The sequence below is a fragment of the Centruroides vittatus genome, unplaced genomic scaffold (genome assembly GCF_030686945.1).
Source record: "Centruroides vittatus isolate TY-2023 unplaced genomic scaffold, ASM3068694v2 scaffold_861, whole genome shotgun sequence".
Taxonomy (NCBI): Eukaryota; Metazoa; Arthropoda; class Arachnida; order Scorpiones; family Buthidae; genus Centruroides; species Centruroides vittatus.
This window is the reverse complement of record NW_027122718.1, coordinates 1413274-1435500: the sequence shown is the minus strand read 5'-3', so window position 1 is coordinate 1435500 and position 22227 is coordinate 1413274. Positions and strand designations below refer to the sequence as shown.

The following is a 22227-nucleotide window of genomic DNA, read 5'->3' as shown; positions in this document are numbered from 1 at the left end:
TTATGGGAAATGATGTACGTTTAAAAAATATTTTAAAGTGTATGAATGATTTCTATAAAAATAAATTCCAGTTTTTTTCCAAATTCCAATGATTAAAAAATTAAGTCGATTTTATTGGGATAGCAATTGTGTGTGCATGTACACGTACATTCTTGCACAATTTTTTTTAAATATAATTTTAAGTTATAAAGTCTAAACAAATTCAAATCATAAGAAGGGTCATTATTCAGATGTAAATCATAACATTAAATTCTTAAAGATAATAAAAAATTACTTATTGTCATTTAAATATTGAAACTTACAGTTAGTTAAATAAGTTTCAATATTTAAGTAATGAAATTAGCTGTGTGTCTCTGTCTTCTGAATTATTTCTGGTTGAATCTATTATAAAATTTTTGTCATCTATTAAGCTATGTAGGACATTAACTTATAGTGTTCCTATGAAACTTTCTGTAAGCTAAAATGGCATAAAGCAAAGAAGCAATTAACATTCATTTATACAGAGAAAAATTTTTGAGCATTCCTATACCCAAAATTAACCCACCGAATCATACCAAATAAGTCCCAAGACCTTAGGACACATTTTGATGATGAATGCACAAAATAAATCAAGATAAAGCACAGATGCTCACAGAGACAGTTTAAACCTGTGACAACTTGATACCTAATAGCCACGTGTAACACTCCAGAAAAAGAGTTTGAAACACCTCTTGCTGTTTGGGGTGTACATTGCCTCTAAAACGCTTGCTGTAAAACAAACGCTAAATGCTATCTTTGCTTTTCACCCTTTTCTGTAAAAGCAAAAACAGGTACAAATGTAGGTATTTTGTAAAAGTGAAGTGGCATAAAGTGATCTTTCATAAATCAAGGGAATGCATATAGAGTATATATGGAGAGATACTAAATACTTTTGAATCATTCAGCACATCAGAAATTCTAGCAAAGTTTGAACAAAGTAAGGCATGCAAGCAAAAAACAAAAACTAACTGTAATTACATGTGACTTAAAAACTTCGGAATATATATAAATTATATAATGGTTAGGATATTAATTAAGACAATCTAAATTAAAACTATATATGTATCTACATCTTTACTTTTTGTAGTATTATACCTCCATTAAAATATTACTTTTGAAATTCTTAAGCTTTTAGAATTATTAATTAGTATTATTATATTGTTACTTTCTGCAAGTTTATATTACACTTTAACAAGAAAATGATTAAATTATCATCAATATTTATATAAATGAAATATGTTGAGTAATTATCATTAATTAGTAATATAGTCACAAGTATTGATTCTTTTGCTATACAGAGAAAAATATTTACCTTTCTTCTATTTGTTTCCTTGTAATAAACAATTCTAAATCATTTGTTAATTTTTAGATTCATATAAAGGAATTCATTTAACATCATTAAAATATTTGATGATTATTTAAATTTATCATTTTCAATATTCTTAGAATAATCATTTCAAAATTTGGAAATCACTGTTCAACAATAAGAAGAAAATAATCAATACTACTAATAATATATTATGATTGAATCAGCATATGCACAATTGAAATTGATAAATAACTTTATACCAAGTCTCATTTTACTTTTCTGGCTGTTATAAAATAACATGGGGAAAGCATTGTAATTGTGTCAAATTGAGTTTTTGATATCCCGTACACCTAAAAAGTAAAAAAGATTAAAAATTCCGGGAATACGAGTTTGTCAGTACCTATTTCATTTAATATCTCAGGATTAAGAAACAAAATTTGGCATGGTAATTTATATATAAGGAGAATTGATGCTATTAACTTTTGGAGTGGGGAAATAGAGGAAGATCATATGGAATATCTCAAGTGGGGGTCAGACTTAAAAATTTTACTCATTATTGGCATTTACAATATTTTAAAAACTCATTTCTACCCTCAAAATTAAGCCTGTTTTGCCTTTTTATAATAATTAATAATATAAAAGTTATTTTTTAATGAAATCTCATAACAGATGGTGCTACACACAATTTTAACTTTCAACTAGTGTTTTAGTATTTTTAAACTTAAATATTTTTTAAATGGAGATTTTGATCATAATATGACAAAATTAATTCCTTTCAAGCTTTTATTACTTAAAATTTATACCCTAGTATAAATAAAAATTATCAGACTTCTTACTGGTCCCCTTAACTCTCTGTTTGCTGGAAAAGAGCCCTTGCCAGTTTTTTAAACTAATTATTTATAACATAGAATCATTTCCTGAATTTTGTCATAACTTGAAAATATGTTGTTGCAGTAAATTGAAACTTCTCATAACGTATTTGATGACTCATTTAGATGATATAACTTATCAGTAAGCCATTTATCTACTCAATTTACAGAAATATCCATAAGTAAAATGGCATGTTCTTCTTGAAACATTCCAAATATCTTACCTCTTTAATATTCCCAAACATTCAAAAATTTTCTTACAAAGTACTACAATGTGATGTCAATTTTAGTCCATGCTTTTATAATTTATGATCCAACACAATCGATATAGCAATATAAAACCGTAGACTTTACTACTGTTTGATAACAATAATATACCGTATTTATTTGCATATAAGACGACCTCACATATAGGACGAGGTGCGACTTTAAAGATCAAAATAAAGAAAATTAGATTTATTAATACAATTCTAATTTTATTTCATTTAATTGCAAGTAAAACATCAAATGCACGTAAATGCACACATTGTCCTGCAAAAATTACTGGCATTTTAAACTTTAAGGAAAAAATCTTGTAAAATCAACAACGTAATTTGTTAATGTAAAGCCGGACAATCGGGAACCTTTTTTGCCAATTCTTAACAGTCGAATCCACTTATGAGTTTTCTCCAAATTTTGATTTCCAAATAAGCATCTGTTTTCACGTGGGAATAAATTAAAACATATCGGCTCCAGTGTGATTTTGGTATTTCAAATTGGAATTCAATTCAAAAGCTTTGCTTTTCCTATTGCTATTTGTCTTTACTCCTGACAATATACAAGAACAATTGAAACAATCCAGATAAAATACTTATGTTTTTAAGTACAAGAGGATAAGCATCCGGTAAATAATGTAAATACACGGTTGACAAAAATTATCTGCAAAAACTCAAAGAATCTTTCACTCGCACGTATAGGACGATCTAGGAATTTGAAGCTGTGATAAATGAATAAAAACCTCGTCTTATATGCGAGTAAATATGGTAGTTAAATAAGGTAAAAAAACTTATTAAAAAATTCTTGATATTTTCTTTCAGCCAATAAAACAAAATAATAAATTATTATTTTTAGTGTTACTAATAATCAATTAACCAACAACTGAAACAATTGGGCAGAAATTATCCTTCAAATATTATATTTAGAAATCACATGATAAGAACAACAAGAGGGAGACACCAGGTGCCATCACTCAACCAAAGTAGAAATCACAATTCAATTCCAATTCAATTGTGAATTGAAATTGTGATTTCTACTTTGGTTGAGTGATGGCACCTGGTGTCTCCCTCTTGTTGTTCTTATCATGTGATTTCTAAATATAATATTTGAAGGATAATTTCTGCCCAATTGTTTCAGCTGTTGGTTGGTTGATTGTTAATACGTCGGGTTATTGGGATGTTGATATAGTGTTACTAATGTGATAACAACAAGACATCTGCAACAATAAAGTTGTCAGTCTGTCACTTTGAAGGATCTAATTTAGAGGAAGTTGGAAATTAAAAATTTCATGGATATCTAGACTCTATTATACTCCTTTGCTACTTAATTGTCCCATTATGAGCCTGGCTGGATCAGTGACAAGTTTGCTAAAAGGCTCTCTTAGTGCCCACAGGTGGAAGAGAAAAAAAAAAATATAGAAAAACAATTAAAATAAAATAAATTGAAGGTAATATAAATAAAAACAATAACTTTCATATTCTGAAATATATAAAAAAAATAAATAAAAAAAAATCTTAAAATAAAGCCAGTCTTTTGCAACTAACTTGAAATTATATTTGTTTTCAGAGCTTTACTAATCAAAGATGAAAAAATGACAAACTTATTAGAAGATTAAAATAAAATATAGTAACTTTTTCCTTTAAATATATTTCTTTTCCTAAACGAAGAACATGTTCTGATATGATAATGCAAATCATCTTCTGTACACATTTAAAATGACACTAATTTTCTAAATTGCAAATTTTTAACAATGCTCTGTATTTTAGGCTTATAATGTAATAAATTGTCACAAAATATAAATATAAATAATTGTAATATCAAATGGATATTTTTATTCATTACAATATAAACTTTATAGTATTAAGAGCTCTGTATTGTAATGTTTTCTTCCTCTTAACATTACTTTAGTTATTAAATGCATTAATCTTAAATAATATTACCACAGCCAGTGATTATGAAAGTGATCTAAGTCAAAAACAAGAAAAAATTGAATTTATTTCACAAAATATTCATAACGTTTTACAATTATATTTAAAAAAAAATACTATTTTGTAAGAATAAATATATTTGTGATTTCTTTTTATATATTAAATATAAAATTAAAAATATATACAGCATGTTTTTAATTGTTACAAATCCAAAAGTCAGAATATCTCCAAATAAAGAATATACAACAGACCATTTTCGTAACCACCAGCTCATAAATTTTTAAGAATTAGTATAATGATTAAATTTACAAAATTATTAGTAAGTTGCCAATTCAATCATAAAAAGTCTAATTATATCACAATATATTAAATAAATGAAATAAATAATCATTACTGATTTAATTCTTAGGTGGTGGTGATGACCGATGATAATAAAATATCGTATTAAATGTATTTTGATAAAATATACTGACCTGTAAAAAATATGAATTTTAAGCAATGATTATACTGTTGTATTATTAAACTAAAAATTGTGCTATTATTTTTATACATCTTAGATCATCATCTGTCTAATGAATTCCATATGCTAAAAATTTGATTAAAAAATATTTTTCTTATATTTTCTGAAATGACAAATTTATGCAAAAATAAATGATTTCAATACAAAAATCAATAAATTTACCTTCTTTGCTCACAACTTATTAGAATAAAATATCTCAGAATGAATGCAAAAGTAAATTGCCTTTAATGAAAAAAAAATTGATCTGAAATAAACTACTTACGAAGGAATTAATGGTGGTGGAAGTCCACCTGAACTAATGGGCCTTGGAGGAGCAGCCGGAGGCGGTCGATTCAGTCCGGATGGATCTGGACGTCCCGGAGCGGGACGCGATGCCAAGGGAGGTGGCGGCGGTGCTCTAGATCCACCGGGATTTCTTCTACCGCTACCCGGTGAAGGTGAAGATGGCCTAAAATAAATAATTCATAATGTTATTATTATTAAACAGCTTCACATTTAACAGTGGCTAAAGTAATACTTACATAATATAATTTTATGTTATAAATATTTGAAAGAAAAATTAAAGATAATAAATAAAACAAATCACTATCAAACTAATATAGATTAATAAAACATCTGACTTGTTTGACATTGACTACTTATAACTGAGAATATCATTAAGAACATAATTTTCAGCAAGCAATTATTTATTGTGACATGATCACAATGCAGGGCTGCAATTTTTAATCATATTTTTAATAATTCTTTAATTTAAAATATATGCTCTCCACTTCAAATTAGTAGAGTTTTGCCCCTTTACATCATACTTTTCCATTAGAAATAGTGTTGCGAGATTCTGGGGTGATTAATTAGTTAAATTAAAGAAATTAAAAATTAATACGCAGTTAATTATGAAGTGCAAAAACCCACTTTTTTTTTCTCACCACCTGGCCTTTCTGTTGACCTCTGGTCCGATAGATAAAAGATGATTAAATAACCTTACAAATCAACAATTTTTTACGATGTTTTGAATAAGTGTCAAGAATAAATCTAAACAGATGGTTATTAATGGGGAAACCATCAAAATCAGTTAAATTATGAGGTAAGAGAAGTCACAACACCTTGTTGATGACATCTAGGAACCTTGAATTTGTTTGCCTTATATGGTAAAAAGAGTTAGTACACCTAGCAAAAGTATCAACAACCTGGCCAAATCGTAAAATTATTATGCCCACATCAGCTGGACTAGTGACACATCTCGACCTTAGACAACATTAATCAAAATCACCTGATTCTACTCCCGTGCTCAGGGAGAATAAAAAGGGCTCACACCCGACTGTTGGGGCGATTGTCTAAAGAATCGTCCCCTTGCAAGTCGCCATCCAGAATCTCAGAGAAAGAAGACACCTCTCTACTGGCACTACGTTAAAAGAGGTATTATGTTTGACCATTTTATTGTAAACTCTCTCTTGTAATCTTTAGTTTGTAAGTAGATAGATAATCACTCAAAAAGCTGGGTCCCTATTGACCTGTTTAACTGAACAACTGTTACGTTTTCTAATTCTGATTGTATTCTCTTGTAATCCTTTGTTTTTATATTAAACTTGTTAAGTTATCTAAATGGTCGTTTTATCTCGTGTATCACTGACACCTTACCAATGACCTTGCTAACCCTTCCCACTCGCATTAACTACTGCCATCCACTGACCCAGTGAGAGGTCCTCAACGGACTGACGCTGACCAAAGGGGTTGGCAGTAAGGACCAGTAACTCCCGGCTTCTCATAGTGTTGTGCATGTCATCTATCTAACTCCTCTCAGAGAAAATTTTTGAATTGAAATAATGTGCTTCTGGTTTGCACTGGAAGTTTGTATATAGTTAATTGGGGCCTCCTGCCCCTAAGGTTTCCACATCTGTTCTCAAGATTAAGGAAGAACAGATGGACGAACAACAGTGGGAATTTATAGGTCTACAACAATTTTTTCAAATTGCAGCCCAATAACTTCACAGGTGTATTATTATATTACCTTAACTATGAAACATATAGCAATCTTCAAATTTCTGATGTATTATTTTGACACTAACTATTAAGTTCTGCATTAGCTTACTAAGCAGATTTTCAGTAATATTATGCAGAATTCTATATTTCAGAATTTTTTATTTTTAATAACATGAGATCAATAACATCACATAAAACTTGGCAACCATCATATTCAGATTATATATAAAAATATTAGAAATAAAAAAACAAACATTATTATTATTATTATTGTTGTTTAAAAATTTACCGAGGTGATTCAGGAGGTTGTATTTTTAGCCAATCATCTTTTATTGGAGGTGGTAATGGTTGATATGAGGTTTGCATTGATACATCACCAATGATCTGTAATGCTTCTTTACATGCATGGTACATTCTCAATGTCTCCTCTCTTTTATGAGCCTCATCGGCGGATTCTTCCATTAGTTTTGTCTGAAATATAAAAACACACATTCTATAGTAAGAATATATACTGTAAACAAAAACTAATTAAAATTTTTTCTAAAAATATAGCTATTATTAAAATCCAACAAACAAACTTATAAAAGCTATCAGTCCACCAGTGGATGAGTGATTAAAACCACTGAACAATGGTAGTTGGTCGTGAGTCTGTGTCTGGCCAACGAACTGGCCATATGGAGTTTCCTGGGTTTTCTTCATGTTAGTAAGACCTGAATAGGGGCCAGTTTTCCATAAAAGATCTCCCAGGAGACATTATATAACCCCTCAGCAGATCATCATGTGTCATGTTGCCATATACAAACAAACCAAACCAAAAAACTATCAACATATAACAGTAAAATCCACATAAGTAACACTTTGGGGCTTGCCTACACTTATAACAACAATCAAGTACATTTAAAATAAAATTGGACATGTTAAAATTACTAAAAAAAGTATAACTTGAAAATTTATTAATACTGTATTTTCACGGAATGATCAGCATACCAATCTATCCAGGGAGACCAGGAAATCAGCTATTTCTGTATGATATAAAAGCCAGCATGCCAGTTTAAGTAAGATTATACATCCCTCTCTACAGAACACATTAAAAAAAAAACACAAAGAAAAAAACAAGTTACATCATGTAAAAACAAACAAGTTTTTATTCTAAAACTGTGAAACTGTCACATTACATCAAAAACTATGATTATAGGTTTAATTTTTTCATTTTGTCTTTTTTCTAATGACATAGAATACTCTTGGAATTCTGAAAATGCTTTTTTTATTAAGTATTTCTACTAACTTAAATCAGTTATCTATGTTAGGGCTTATCACATCAGTGAATATGAATGCAAAATTTCTTAAATTTATTTTATATTTAAGTTTACAAAACAAAGAGATTTTACAATAAGTAAATCTAATATGTATGTAATTCACCCAAAATGAATTTCAAACTCTAACATAGTCCTTCTTTAGTTAGTGTTTCAATAAAGATCACAAAATGAAAATACATAAAAGTTATATTAAAAGGCCAAAATAACCATGAAGACATCACAATTAAGAAACTGATGTTATCTCACAAGTGCCATATAATAAATTCTATCTTTTTCATGTTTTCTATAACCAAGACAGCTGTAGAGAGTTCTACACACAATTACAATCAGTTACAGACCACTTTAAATATCAAACAATAAAGTAATGGACACAATACTTACAATTGATGCCTCTGAATTGATTGAAACATTACACCAAATAAAAATAAAAATAATATACACTTTTACAATCAAATCCCAAGGAAATAGCCACCGCAGTACAACAATTTACGTATTTATACTCCATTTTATATCATCAGTTTTTAATGATGTAAAATGGAGTATAAATATGTAAATTGGGACAAAATAATTGCAACTTCAAATTATCGAGTTTTGAATTATCCAAGATTTACATATTTCTGTATAATATGCCAAAAGCCATGTAACTGATATAATTTATTAAACAATAAATTAATACATAATATAAAATAAATAATGTTCTGTATATATATTAAACAATAAATTAATACAGTTATGTATTAATTTATTGTTTAATATATATACAGAACATTATTTTCATTAATTAATAATAATAATGATAACAACTTTGTCAGGAAGTTTTATTAATAAATCAGTCTTTTTTTATGAAAATCAAGAATGTTGCAGAGTTATTTATTTTTACAAGAACTATTACTGTGACATTTTGAATTACATTTTATGTTCTTTGAGTGATATTTGCATTTTTTATCAATACAGTATTTTTTACAGTGACACATTATAAACTCTTGCTTGCTTCCAGATGTTAACATGGATGCTGAGCGAAGATGAGGGTACATCCTGAATGTTAATAAAGTTACTCTCAGAAATTGTAAACTCATTACAAGCATAAAGTCAATCAAGAAGACCTTCCTTGTTTCCTAACTGATAGAGACCTGATGGAATAATGTTCATAACAACAGCTAAAACATTTCTGGGAGCTGCATGTCTCCTATCAACATCAGGCATCCTAACTAAAATATTCGAACCAATTTCAACTGCAGGAAATTTTGAGTTGGATAGTGAAATCATTTTATGTGCCTGTTTTTCTTGTGGTCAAATATCATGAAAACCACAATGCAAATTTTGCTTTGTGGTCTTTTTGAGTTAGTCACAACATGTTTGTGGCTGTTTTTACAAGTTCCACAACACAAATATCGCATTGTGGATGATTTAGAGAGACCACAATGTGTTACGGATATTTTTTTTCGCTCAATGAGCATTTTTGTTCTTTGAGCCTAACATATATACCAGGGGTGGCCAACACATAGACCGCAGTCGACCGGTCGACCACAAGGATTCTGAAAGTAGTCCGCGAAGCTAAAGTTGAACAATTTGCTTTCACTTAAATTAATGTTTAAAAATCTTAATTCAATAATTTATTCTTACAATAATAGACTGTCTGTGCAACGTACCCATACTGTTTGTATTTATCCCGACGAACAATGCAAATGAATGTTAACTTTTAAATTAATTGTAGTCGCAACGCATGCGCATATAAATGGCAATCGCCAAATTTTGAAAAACTTGCTGCACTTATGCAATGTCAGATTTCGTCCAATTAAACATTTTTATTCATTTGCTTATTCACAGTGTATTTTTTTAAGTTAATAAGTATTTCATCTCAAAAAATAAAAAAATTATAATTAACATTTTTTCTTTATTTGCTAAAATTTTTTTGTGTATTTATTTCTTTACATTGTAATTTTTTAAATTTAATAAATATTATTGTGCTTCATAAAATAAAAAAAATATAATTATTTGTTTTCTTTATTTGCCATATTTTTTTAGTTGAAATTCTTGTTAATTATTTATTAAAATATCTATGAAAAATTTGAAAAATCCTAAAATTGTTTGACCCATATTCATAGTCACCTGCAGACTATATTTTACCGAAAAAGTAGCCCCTAAGGGATAAAAGTTTGGTCACACCTGATATATACAGAAGATACAACTTTGTAGCATTTAATTCATGTAATAAACATGATTAAAAACAACATTTTTCTTTTTATCTAGATAAGATAAAATTTTAAAACAACATGTAATAACGTGTTGTTTTAAAATTTAAAAAATACTATGTTGATAATTATTTGGGATACTTAGTGGCCTAGAGCCCTACAAATATCTCAATCTGCCCTTGTAGCCCAAGCCTGCAATCTGAAAAACAAGCCACATTTTATGAGATAAGAAAAAAAAGGGTAGTCCATGGGTAAGGTGACACTTGAAAATGTGTTACTGTAAAAGCAATACCATGTAAGACCACATTTGAGTTTTCCTTGGTCTATTGTTCTCTTATAGTGTGATTTAAGTGAATAAGTTAACATATGCATATCACAGTTCAGACAGAATTTTAACTTTGAATTTCAAAGTAGCTGTATTTTGAACTAACCAAATTCCTAAATATGTAAATATCTATATTCCTGTTTGGGACAAAACTACAGTTATGAACTAATGGAATTTTGAACTATCTGAGTTTAAATTAACAAGGATTTACTGTATTTAACATTTAGGACCCTGGTTAAGACTAACATTGTGCATTATACACCATATTTGAGATCAACAGTGTAAAAAAATGGCTTAAAAATGCCTATTTATCCAAAAGTTAATGTTAATTATAACCAAAACTAACTAATAAATAAAGTTTTATAAGTGTATTTTAATTTATGTTTTAGAACATATTAATTCTAAAAGCATTACATGACTGTGATTATAAATAAATGGATTCTACTACAAATGCAAATACTTCTGTCAAGTCCAATCTGCATTAATTTTTATAAAAGCCATTGACCTTCATTTGTTTGTCAAAACTTTTTCTTTTTACAATAAACAGTAAATTTTCAATATCTGTGATGTTTTCTTAATCTCTTTTAGTAGTATTGTGAACATACAAAAATGGTCTCATGGACTGGAACACTTAAAAGTGCTTTATTAAAACTAGGCATTGGTTTTAGTTCAGCTTTGTCATCATTACCACCATCCCTTCCTCTCCAGCACATTGTCTGGCAGATAAGTGCAAGGTTGCGCAGCTAAGTACAACCCAATTAGCATAAAAATGTAATTTAGATATTATTTTTCATTTGAAAAATTTTTTCTTTCACATTTTTTCACAACTAAAATTGCATTATATGTAAGCTAGAACTGTAATAATTGTAATTTCAAGTAAGTAGATTGTTTGCAGATTAGGCTTGTAGATATTAATGATATTGAATGCTTACTAACAAAAGTTTAGTAACTCTTATTTTTGTTCCGTTATCCTAAAACTTAACTAACCTTTCGTTTATCTAACTTAAATATAATAGTTCACAAAACTACAATAATTGGATAATTAAGGCAATCTGTTCTGCAGAAGAGAGATTCAAATCTAAATTGAATCTTTAAAAATTTTTTATAGATGATCTGACTTTAATATGTTGGGTCTCATCCCTCATCACTCAGCTGCCTCAGTGCAAATTTAACTCAACCTGTAGCAGGCATACTGCATATTCATTTTGATGTCCACGAAGTTGAAAAAAAGAGCAAAGAGCTATTTTTCAACTTCATGCAATCAATAGATTATAATTTTAAAAAATTGGTTTTTAGTATAATCTATATTCAATAATGAGATAGCTTTTTTCTTTATAACTTATATATTATTTGCTGGAGATTATAATAAATAAAATTATCCTCAAATTATATTGCTAAAAAATGCTAGCTACAAATAAATAAACCGAATAATCATAGATAAAATACTGCATCATTTTTAAAAAAATATGTTAATAATTGAAAAAGGCATACCTGATCTCCACATGCATATAACGCAGCCAACAACTCCGAATATATAAAATCTTTTGTCTACAAGAAACAAAAATTGTTTTAATTATTTAAATATTCAAAAAATACAAAATTTTTAATATTATATTTTTAACTTACATTATTGATTGTTAAGTGCATTATAATTTTTGGTACAAGATCACGGAAAGTTTTAGTAACAATTCTCATGTAAGAATCTACCAAATTTCGAATAGTTTCAACTTGTCGTTCTAATTGAGGATCCATTGAAGTAGTTCCTTCTCCGCCACCAGTTTCACCATTAGATAATTCTGACGATGGTCTTTCTGGATAAACACCAGCACGCAAGAATGAAGCTTTCCAACTATCTACATCTTCTTGACTTTCACAAGATAATTCCAGTTGTTTATAATCTTTGTAAACATTTCTAAAATAAATAAATATTTCACATCAATAATATTAAAATATATTATTAATTACTATTAAATCGTTTTATTATTTGTAGATATTAGAACTATTTGATATAATGAACTATTTATGAGAACCAATAAATGTACTCAATAAAACAAATGACCAATGAAGAAAAATGTTCAAATCAGTGTGATGAGAATGAAGTTATCATGAATGCTAAATGGCTTTCAGGTTCCATTCCTCATTTTCTTTGTTTTATTTACACCATGTATTCATTTGCTAGGAGATAAGTGCCATTTGTTCTAATGAAGTTGAAGTGTTTAGTAAATTATCTCTGCTTTGAAAATCCCTTCTAATAGTTGTAATTACATTATTATTAATTACAACAATTTTATTTTATACTATTTCACTTGTTTGCTTAACTAACTTTCATTTTTTTACCATTAAATAAAGAAATGTCTGATAGCTTATGTACAGGTATCACTCGTACAACACGGTTTTGCTCTAACATGGTTTAAAAACTGGGAATATTCCCATGCAACACAACTTCTGGTTTCCCTCTTCTGGTTTTAGAAATCCTCCATACAAAATTTCACAATTTTTAAGTTTAAACTCTGTTATTTGATATATTCAGAGTTCCTACTCAAATTTTTGTTTTGAATTCCTCGACTTTCCCCGACCAACTTTGTCCAAATTCCCCGACCCTCACATTTCTTACAATGTGGAATATCGACATAATAGAACAGCATTTTATTTACTGCGAACATCGAGTATATCTATCCCTCTTTTTGCCTAGTTGTACGTTTCAAAGACTGCCACATTAAAAAAATACAGTATGCATACAGCCTGTAGAAAAATGTATGATAGAATCCACAACGTCAATGTAATGAAAAAATAAGCAATTTACAAATGAAACACGAGCTTTCTATTTTATCATCATTTATCAATATTATTTGTATGTAAATCTAGTAAATACAAGATAGCATAAAATCAACAAACAGTATTCTTTGATATACAAATAGAACTGTACTGTACTTAAAAATTGTCTTTTCAAACAATGGAAAATTCAACTCCAATCCAAATGATCGATCTTGAGAGCTGCACTGTCTTGACTATTTCTCAAGTTTCTATAAAAAAATTTTTACTCATTCCTTTTTTTTCATCTAATAATTTAATTTTTTTACGTTTTTTTATTTTAGTCAGACTTGTATTCCTATGACGTCATAGTATTACGAAAATTAGGATTCTTAAAATGTATAGAATTTAAATAAAATAAAATAAATACACTCAAACCTGTTTTTTGTGGTGGATAGGGACGGCATAAAAGAAAACGCATAAAAAAAATTGCAGGAAACTTCACGAGTAGCTATAAAAAATAGTTTTTGCAACACAATTAAAAAGTATTTTTTTTATGCAGTGAATAGGGACCACATAAAAAAGTCTCACGTGGAAAATAACTCAAAATCCTACGAAATAACTAGGAATTGCTTTTTTAACTCCTTGAACCTTTTTCTGCAATCCCTAATGGGGGGAAAAATCCTATAAGAAGTTTAGTTTTTATATTAATTATTTCCACTTAAATACGAATCTAACATTAAAAAAATTTGCCGGAAACTAATTCCTGCCAAATAAACACCCTCCCAAAAAGTGGTTTTACAGAAAAACTATATAAAAAGTTAAAAGTAATTGTTAAAAAATACTTTTATTTGATAAATATAGCTGCAGGAAGTGTTATTCTTTCATTTAACAAGGTGTGAAATTTCACACCCGCAGTCTACATTTAACACAATATTTCTGATTTTTATGCTGTTAAAATACCAGGGAACCAAAAAATAGGTGACAGAAAGAAATTTTACTGAATAAAAAATGAAAAAAACTTGATGTCATAGAAAACATCAAATAGAGTTTTAAAAAATTTTACAGAAGTCAATTATGTTCCAATTTGATTGAAATTTTCATATACTGCACAAAAACAGGTTTGAGTTTACAGAAACAAACATCAAACGAAATTACAATTATATGTTAATAAAATATAGAAGTTCAGCGCATAGAATCGTAACTACAAATCCAAATCTTTTTCTTTTGCAACGTAACTATAAAAATTGTTTTGTTGTTGTTTCGCACAAAAGATAATCAAATTTATTTTAATTTTTTAGTAATTTAATTATTTTTTAAATTTATAATTAATTATAAGCAAGTTAACATTGGTTAAACTATTGGATTACCTAGTTGATTTTCAAAATGATAACTACAGTATATCTATTACAAGTATGATGCCTAAATTTGCCAAAATCAGTGGATATTTGTTACCCAACATTATTTCTGTTAAACTAATTATTAAACTATGTATCGAAGTTGCGGAAATTAACGGGAGAGGGGGAAAAATACGCTCCCAGTACAGTTCTTTTCGAGGAAAGTCGTAACAACAAATGTAAAAAACTACTAGTCGGTGTCAGCATTTTACTGTAAATGTCGGGTAGCTATTTATAATTTTTTATGTTGTATAGTAATGTTTTAAAACGTGAAAAACAATTAAATCACGGATTTTTACCGATCTATTTAGCTATTTTGAAGTGAACAATCTACTAAATTACGATTTCGAGTTTTAAAAGTTTGTAAACTAATTTTTAATTAGTTATTTTTTATTCTAATTAACAAATTCATCTTTTTATAATCGCAGAATTATTAAAATTAAAAATTAAACACTATTACATAATAGTAGTTTATCCTGTTATTAATCCACAACTGTAAAATTATATGGCTTCGGAACGGTGAAAAGAGCCATTTCGGATTAAAAACGGATTCTGGTATATTTTCTTATTAAAGATTGCAGCATTACTTCTTGCCGCCTGCAGATGGCTACGCTTAGTCAGCCATATTCAGCAAACGAAATCAACGAGGCAGTTAAGGAGACAAATTCCCTGACTTTTTGACAGTTTTCGACAAATTCCCCGACTTTCCATGACTTTTTCCGAAACTAATGAAAATCCCTGACTTTCCAGGTGCGTAGGAATCCTGTATATTGTTTTAAAAATTCAAGTAAGCACGTGTTGTCTCAACTTTGCCCACAGATTTTAAAATATTGAAATTTTCAATTATTTTGTGCTTTTTTGTCAGGTTTATTTTAATGTAAACTGATAGGACAAGGAAGAAAAAATTAACTATCTATCATATCAACCAAGTGTCATTGTCATTGCTTTCAGACTAGCCCTTAAGACTATCACCATGTTTTCTTTTTATAGATTAATCTTTGTATTTAGTAAAATTTATTTAAACATTTTTAGATAAGCACTGTTAAACTTTTTTTTTAACTAGGCAAGCAATCATTTGTAAAATGACACAAAATATGGCAGTATCTCAGTACTCAAACAATTTGGTATTCGAACACAAATTCTGAAAAAAGTCACTCGGTACTCGACTGAACAAATGCGATCCACTAAAACAAATTTTTGATAAATAACACAGTACTTTTATTTTTTCATCCATAAAAATAAAAAATATGAAAATGTTGCTGATACTTCTGATCAAGATCAACAAAAAAGCTGAGATGATGATGACAATACTTTGTAAAAAGAAAATATTAATTTTAGTTAAGTGAGGGCATTAACACATAATGCAGTTCTTTTAATTGTGATTGTTAATTAATTATTGATTGGAAATAAACTTTCAATTGTTTTAATAAATGTATTTCTCTTAGTAATGAAAAAGAAGAGTATACATTTGCTAACTTCTGGAACATAACCCTATATTGTGCATTAGTTCTTTGTTTTGTATAGCATGGATTTGCATAACATGACACTTTTTCAAAACATAACTACCATGTTATACGAGGGATATCTGTACTACGTATCTCTCACTCTGTATTGAGAGAAACCTAATGAATTCTTTCATTTTATTTCATTTCATTCATTTAGAATCATTGATTGATAGGTAAAAGGTGTTTTGCAGTATGTTATTTAGGATGTGTAGAATAATTGAATTACTAAAAAAAATCATTACATCATTATAAAGTTTTTAGAGACAAGATGTGCTGATGAATTCAAGTTTACTGTATTCCTTTTTTTGTTAAAAAATTTTCTTCTTAAAAATTTGAATAATGAATTTAATTCTTTATATTTTAAATCAATGAGGGCAGTTCTAATATCTGTTCTTAAAAATCCTTAAACAAGACTTAATTTTTTCCTGTAAAAATTTTAAATGTATAAAAGAACCCACTCACTGTAATCACTTTAGAACTCACTTATACCAATGATAACTCAGTAACAAAATTAAATAGGGTAAGTAAATCAGACTATAATTTGTTGAAATGCTGGTTTAATTGCTGACATTAAAATAACATTTTAAAACAATGAAAAAATATATGCTTTAATGGTTTATTAATTAATAGTAATTCATCCAGTATTGTTTGCCTACTGTTTTTTGCAGTACAATTATATGCTAGCATATAATTGAAGTAAAATGCCAATAATTTAAAATCCCTGTACTATGAGCAAATAATAATTAAAACAAATGCTTAAAGCACTAATTAATACTTAACACTAACTGATAATGATTACACATTACCACCCACATGTTAAGACTAATAGTGTAAAAAGATAGCTTAAAAGTATCTAGCTACCTGAAGATAATGATAGCAATAACTGACATTCTGATTATAACAAAATAACTTATAAAACTTTGCTTAACTAATATGCTTTTGGACATGTTAATTCTGATAATAGTATCCACAATTATAATAAGCAGATTCTACTAAGTGAAATTTTATGTTATATGTGATTTGATTAGTCAGAATATTGAGGTTTGAAATATGAAAATTTTGAATGGCTGTTCATAATTAATAATCACAGTGACAAAAATAACAGATAAATAATATTTACTTAATTCAAATGTATGTCTTTTATAATTCTGGAAAAATCAAATCTTAAAAATTTACTGTCTATATTAAATTCCCTAGATATCATCTGATTTAAAACTGCCTAAATAATGTTTAAAACCATCAATTACCTGGCACATTAAAAATTAACTTTAAGCAATTTTTATATATAAATTAAAAAATATAATATTGACAATTATAATTATTAAACCAATTTAAATGCATAATTATTTTTAAAAAATTCATTATTAGAAATTAAATAAAACCTTTGATCTGGATTGAAGAGAGCAAAAGTATGTCGACGAGACATAAAACCTGGATCAACATCTTTAATCTGTAAACCATCTAACTGCAGCATGTATTTCTTATCTCTCTCCTAATAAAAGTTATAGAATTTAATTATACTTAATATAAATACAGTTTTTAAGAAATTATAAGTTCAATGTATTAAAACTATTGTATTTCAAGATGTAAATTGCAATATATGGCAATTTAAATTCTGGGAGGGAAAATTCAAGTAACAAAATCCAAATAATAAAAATGTATTTTATTTTTTAGATTAAGAACAAACATATTTAATATCTCAAATATATATATATATATATATATATATAATATAAAACTTCAAATTTCAGAATTCATGCAGGTGGAATAAATCAATAAAAAATTTATTACATAGGCATATTTAATGTATTGTGTATCGTCTCCTCCATATGCTGTTTAGATTATTGAATCAACAACAACTGCCGAATTATCGGGCTAGCAAATGGCTATAGTAATATTAATAAATTAAGTTAATTTGGTACTAGAGTTAAGCATTAGGTGCCATCTCTTGCTAAATTTAATAATTAGAATTTTAATTAAATAATTTAAAAAAAAAAAAAAATAAATTTAGGCCTAACTGGAAGAAAAGAATCGGCCCAAAGCGGGACTCAAACCCGCAACTTCTGCTATCCGTGCAGACACGTTACCAGTTACGCTACCCGGACCTTCGGTCCGATCTCCCCTTCCAGTTGATATAAGATTACCGTACGACCATCGACGGTCATTACAATGCCGGCTGGGGACACATTAATTGCCCATGTCCTCCCAAAGGCACTCAACCGGCCATCGCAAACCCCGGCAAGGTGTATATATATAAATAAACAACAACTAACCCGTTATATATAAAGACCAACACCTGCCGAATTATCGGGCTAGCAAATGGCTATAGTAATATTAATAAATTATTAATATTACTATAGCCATTTGCTAGCCCGATAATTCGGCAGTTGTTGGTCTTTATATATAACGGGTTAGTTGTTGTTTATTTATATTGAATCAACATTTAAACTAAATACTGTCAAATTTTTGAGCTATAATTCTTGATTTTTAAATTATCAGAAAAGTAGTTTTTCCCCATGTATTATAATTTAATTTATTAATTGCTTAAATGTATATATATATGTATATATATATATATATATATATATAAAAACGAATGTCTGTCTGACTGTCTGTCTGTCCTTCATGCATTACCACACCATTTATCCGATTGCCACGAAACTTCGGGAAGTTGTTTAATACACTCCCGCAAAGGTTTGTGGCATATGTGAAGACCACCATTTCTCCCCTTCCAAAAATATCTTTATATATGGATTAAGGCTTTTATGTCCAACAGATGGCGCTAACTCCGACTACCTAAGTTTGCTTTTCTGTGAGAATGGACTAAAGCAGATCATTTTCTATCTATATATATAAATAAAATATAACGTTTGTTTGTTCCTACCGATTCCTTTGAAATTTTGACACAACATTGCCTTCGAATACGCACGTGTTTTTATATAATATACATGTCGAAATTCCCCCTACTGGGGGGAGATGGACAGAATTAAGGCTTACCGTGAAGAACTCGGCTTCTATTATACTATTTTACATGCGGTTTTTTGTGTTTTAATAGGTTAAGTCAACAGAATATACACTAAAAAGGGATTTTTCGATATTCCCTTGTGGGGGAGAGGGACAGGATTAAGGCTTACTGTGAAGAACTCGGCTTCTATTTATACTATTTTACATGCGGTGTTTTGCGTTTTTGATTGCGTTTTAATAGGTTACATCAAGAAAATGTACACTAAGAAGGGATTTTTTGAAATTTCCCCACGAGGGAAATGTTATACATTTATAATAGATACATTTTGAGCCACAACAACACGTGGCCGGGTCTGCTAGTTATTTATAAATATTAAATTTAACATGAAATGGTATCATCATCTATGTCTGTTTACAAATCATAGTAATAACTAATTTAAATATCACAATTATAATAATAAAAATTGACGATACAGGTATCCCTCATATAACATGGTAGTTACGTTTGGATAAAGTGCCATGTTATGAGAATCTGTGCTGTACAAAACAAAGGACTAAAACAAAACATGGGATTACGTTCCACAAGTATACTATTCTATTTTGTTAACAAGAGAAATATGTTTATTAAAGCAATCATAATTAACTATCACAATTAAAAGTAATGTAGTACAGCTGAATATTAATTTTAGTTAAATAAGGGCATTTTCTTTTTTACAAAGTGTCCTCATCTCCTGAGCTTTTTGTTGATCATCTTCAGAAATATCAGTAACATCTTCATTTTTTTACTCTTTACCATAAATTTTTTTTTTTTGTATATGATAAAATAGAAACATGTTATTAATCAAAAATTTGTTCCAGTGGGTCATGCTTGTTCAATCAAGGACAGAGTGATTTTTTTCCAAAATTTGTGTTGGAATACCAAATTGTTCAATTTGGGAACAGTTCAAGTACAGAGATCCTGCTGTATTTCATTAATTTTTATAAATGATTACTTACTTACAGTTAAAAAAACCTAAAAATGTTTAAATAAACTTTATACAGTGGGTGATCGGTTAACGAACAAATCAGATAACGAAATACTTTTGCAAAAGATTTTTATGTTTGAATAACAAATACCTCATAGAAGAAACACAAGAAGAAGTGATGTAAAATAATGAATACCAATTGGCCTTCCCTTGTCTTCGGGCAACAATTCGAAACTTTTCAGAGCGCGGGAGACATCGACATCAACACCCAACCTGGTATCCACTGATCGGATAGCATTCCTTCGAACTTTGAAACTCTCCCTTGTAATTCCAGCCTTTTATTTTTCTGACAAAAACAATTCTTTTATAGTATTTGCGAGACTGTCGGGCGGGCACTCGTTAAGTTTTGAGTCGGTTTTTATTTTTGAAAGGTGAGAGTATAATAGCAAAGGTAGAGAGTGTGCAGAAGATGTCTGATGTTGCAGGGTAGTATGGCTCGAACAGGTCTACAGTAGGCCGCAGTTCAATCTTATCTAAGAAAGATATTTTATAATCAAAAAAGACTCAATCAGCGAAAGGAGTAACAAAAATTACATCTAAGAAATAAAGAACATTGAAGAGCTCATAATGGAACACAAAACAAACCTGACAATACAAGAACACCAAGAAACTCGGCAAGATATGTTTTCTGAAAAAGAGGATTAATGCCGATATCTGCTATTAAAGATCTTTTGAAGAAGTGGGAGAATGTCAGAACAACTGTCTTAGAATGGCATCCAAACCAGGTTGAGATTAATATGCTCATGAATCCCTTCAATTACAATGCTATTAATTACTTCTGAAAAATCCTGAAGGAGAGAGAAAAGCAATCAACATTAGACAGATTCTTTAACCCCCGCAAGCAAAAAAACATGACTAATAAAAATGCAAGACTGTGTATATATGTATTTTTATTATTACATATAAATAATAGTAGTAAGAAAGTATATATTTTTTTATTTTTTGGGGTCTCCAGAAGAAATTCCCATTAATCAAATTCCCATAAAAACCTATGGTAAATCAATAATCGGTTAACAAACAATTCAAATAGTGAACAAAGTCTTGGAACGGATTATGTTCATTAACTGATCACCCACTGTATTAAATATAAAGATTAATCTATAAAAACAAAACACAGTGACAGTCTTAAAGGCTAAAATCTGAAAGCAACAACAATGGCACTTGATTGATAGGAATTCCAGCTAGGACAAGGAAGAAAAAACTTGAACTGTCAGTTTTCATTAAACCTGATGAAAGGCACAAAACAAATTGAAAATTTCAATATTCTAAAGTACATAAGCAAATTTGAAAAACACACATGCTTACTTGAATAAAAAAATATCAAATAAAGGAGTTTGCACTTAAAAGTTGTGAAATTTTGTACAGAGGATTTCCCCAATTTTTGAATTGTGTTAGAGTGAGACCATGTTGTAGAAGTGTTGCATTATATGAGGGATACCTGTATTTGATTTTTTCATTTAAATATATTTTGTGTTATTGTTAGTTTACAGTTTACGTATGTCCTAATTAATTATTTATAACACGCAATAATTTAATTTCATATATTTACCAATAGAAAAAAGTAGGATTGGTACTTACTTCTTCATCTTTGAACCAAGATATAGATTCTGATGTTAGCACAAACCAATAATCTCTCGAACCACCTTTCATTATCCCGAGATTATGAATACACATCCAACCTTTACGAATAACCTGAAACAAAATAATTAAAACATAAATCACCAATCTTACATTTTTAACTAAGAATACACAAATGTTAAATTATCGTTATGTACAGTACCTAATTCTTTGTATATAAGAAATAATAAAATATATCTACTGCAACTATGGGTTCTTTTACTTTTCACCAAAAATATGATTATTTTAACAAGGAGTA

General features: G+C 28.7%; 1 protein-coding gene across 1 annotated transcript in view; it reads right to left on the bottom strand.

The window, feature by feature from the left end:
* LOC136990022 (dynamin-like) overlaps positions 1 to 22227 on the bottom strand; it is a 126509-nt gene that overhangs the window by 3206 nt on the left and 101076 nt on the right. Inside the window, 6 exon segments of the mRNA XM_067288344.1 lie at positions 5162 to 5347; positions 7166 to 7347; positions 12201 to 12257; positions 12336 to 12621; positions 17745 to 17854; positions 21930 to 22043. Coding sequence (XP_067144445.1) covers positions 5162 to 5347; positions 7166 to 7347; positions 12201 to 12257; positions 12336 to 12621; positions 17745 to 17854; positions 21930 to 22043 — 935 coding nt within the window.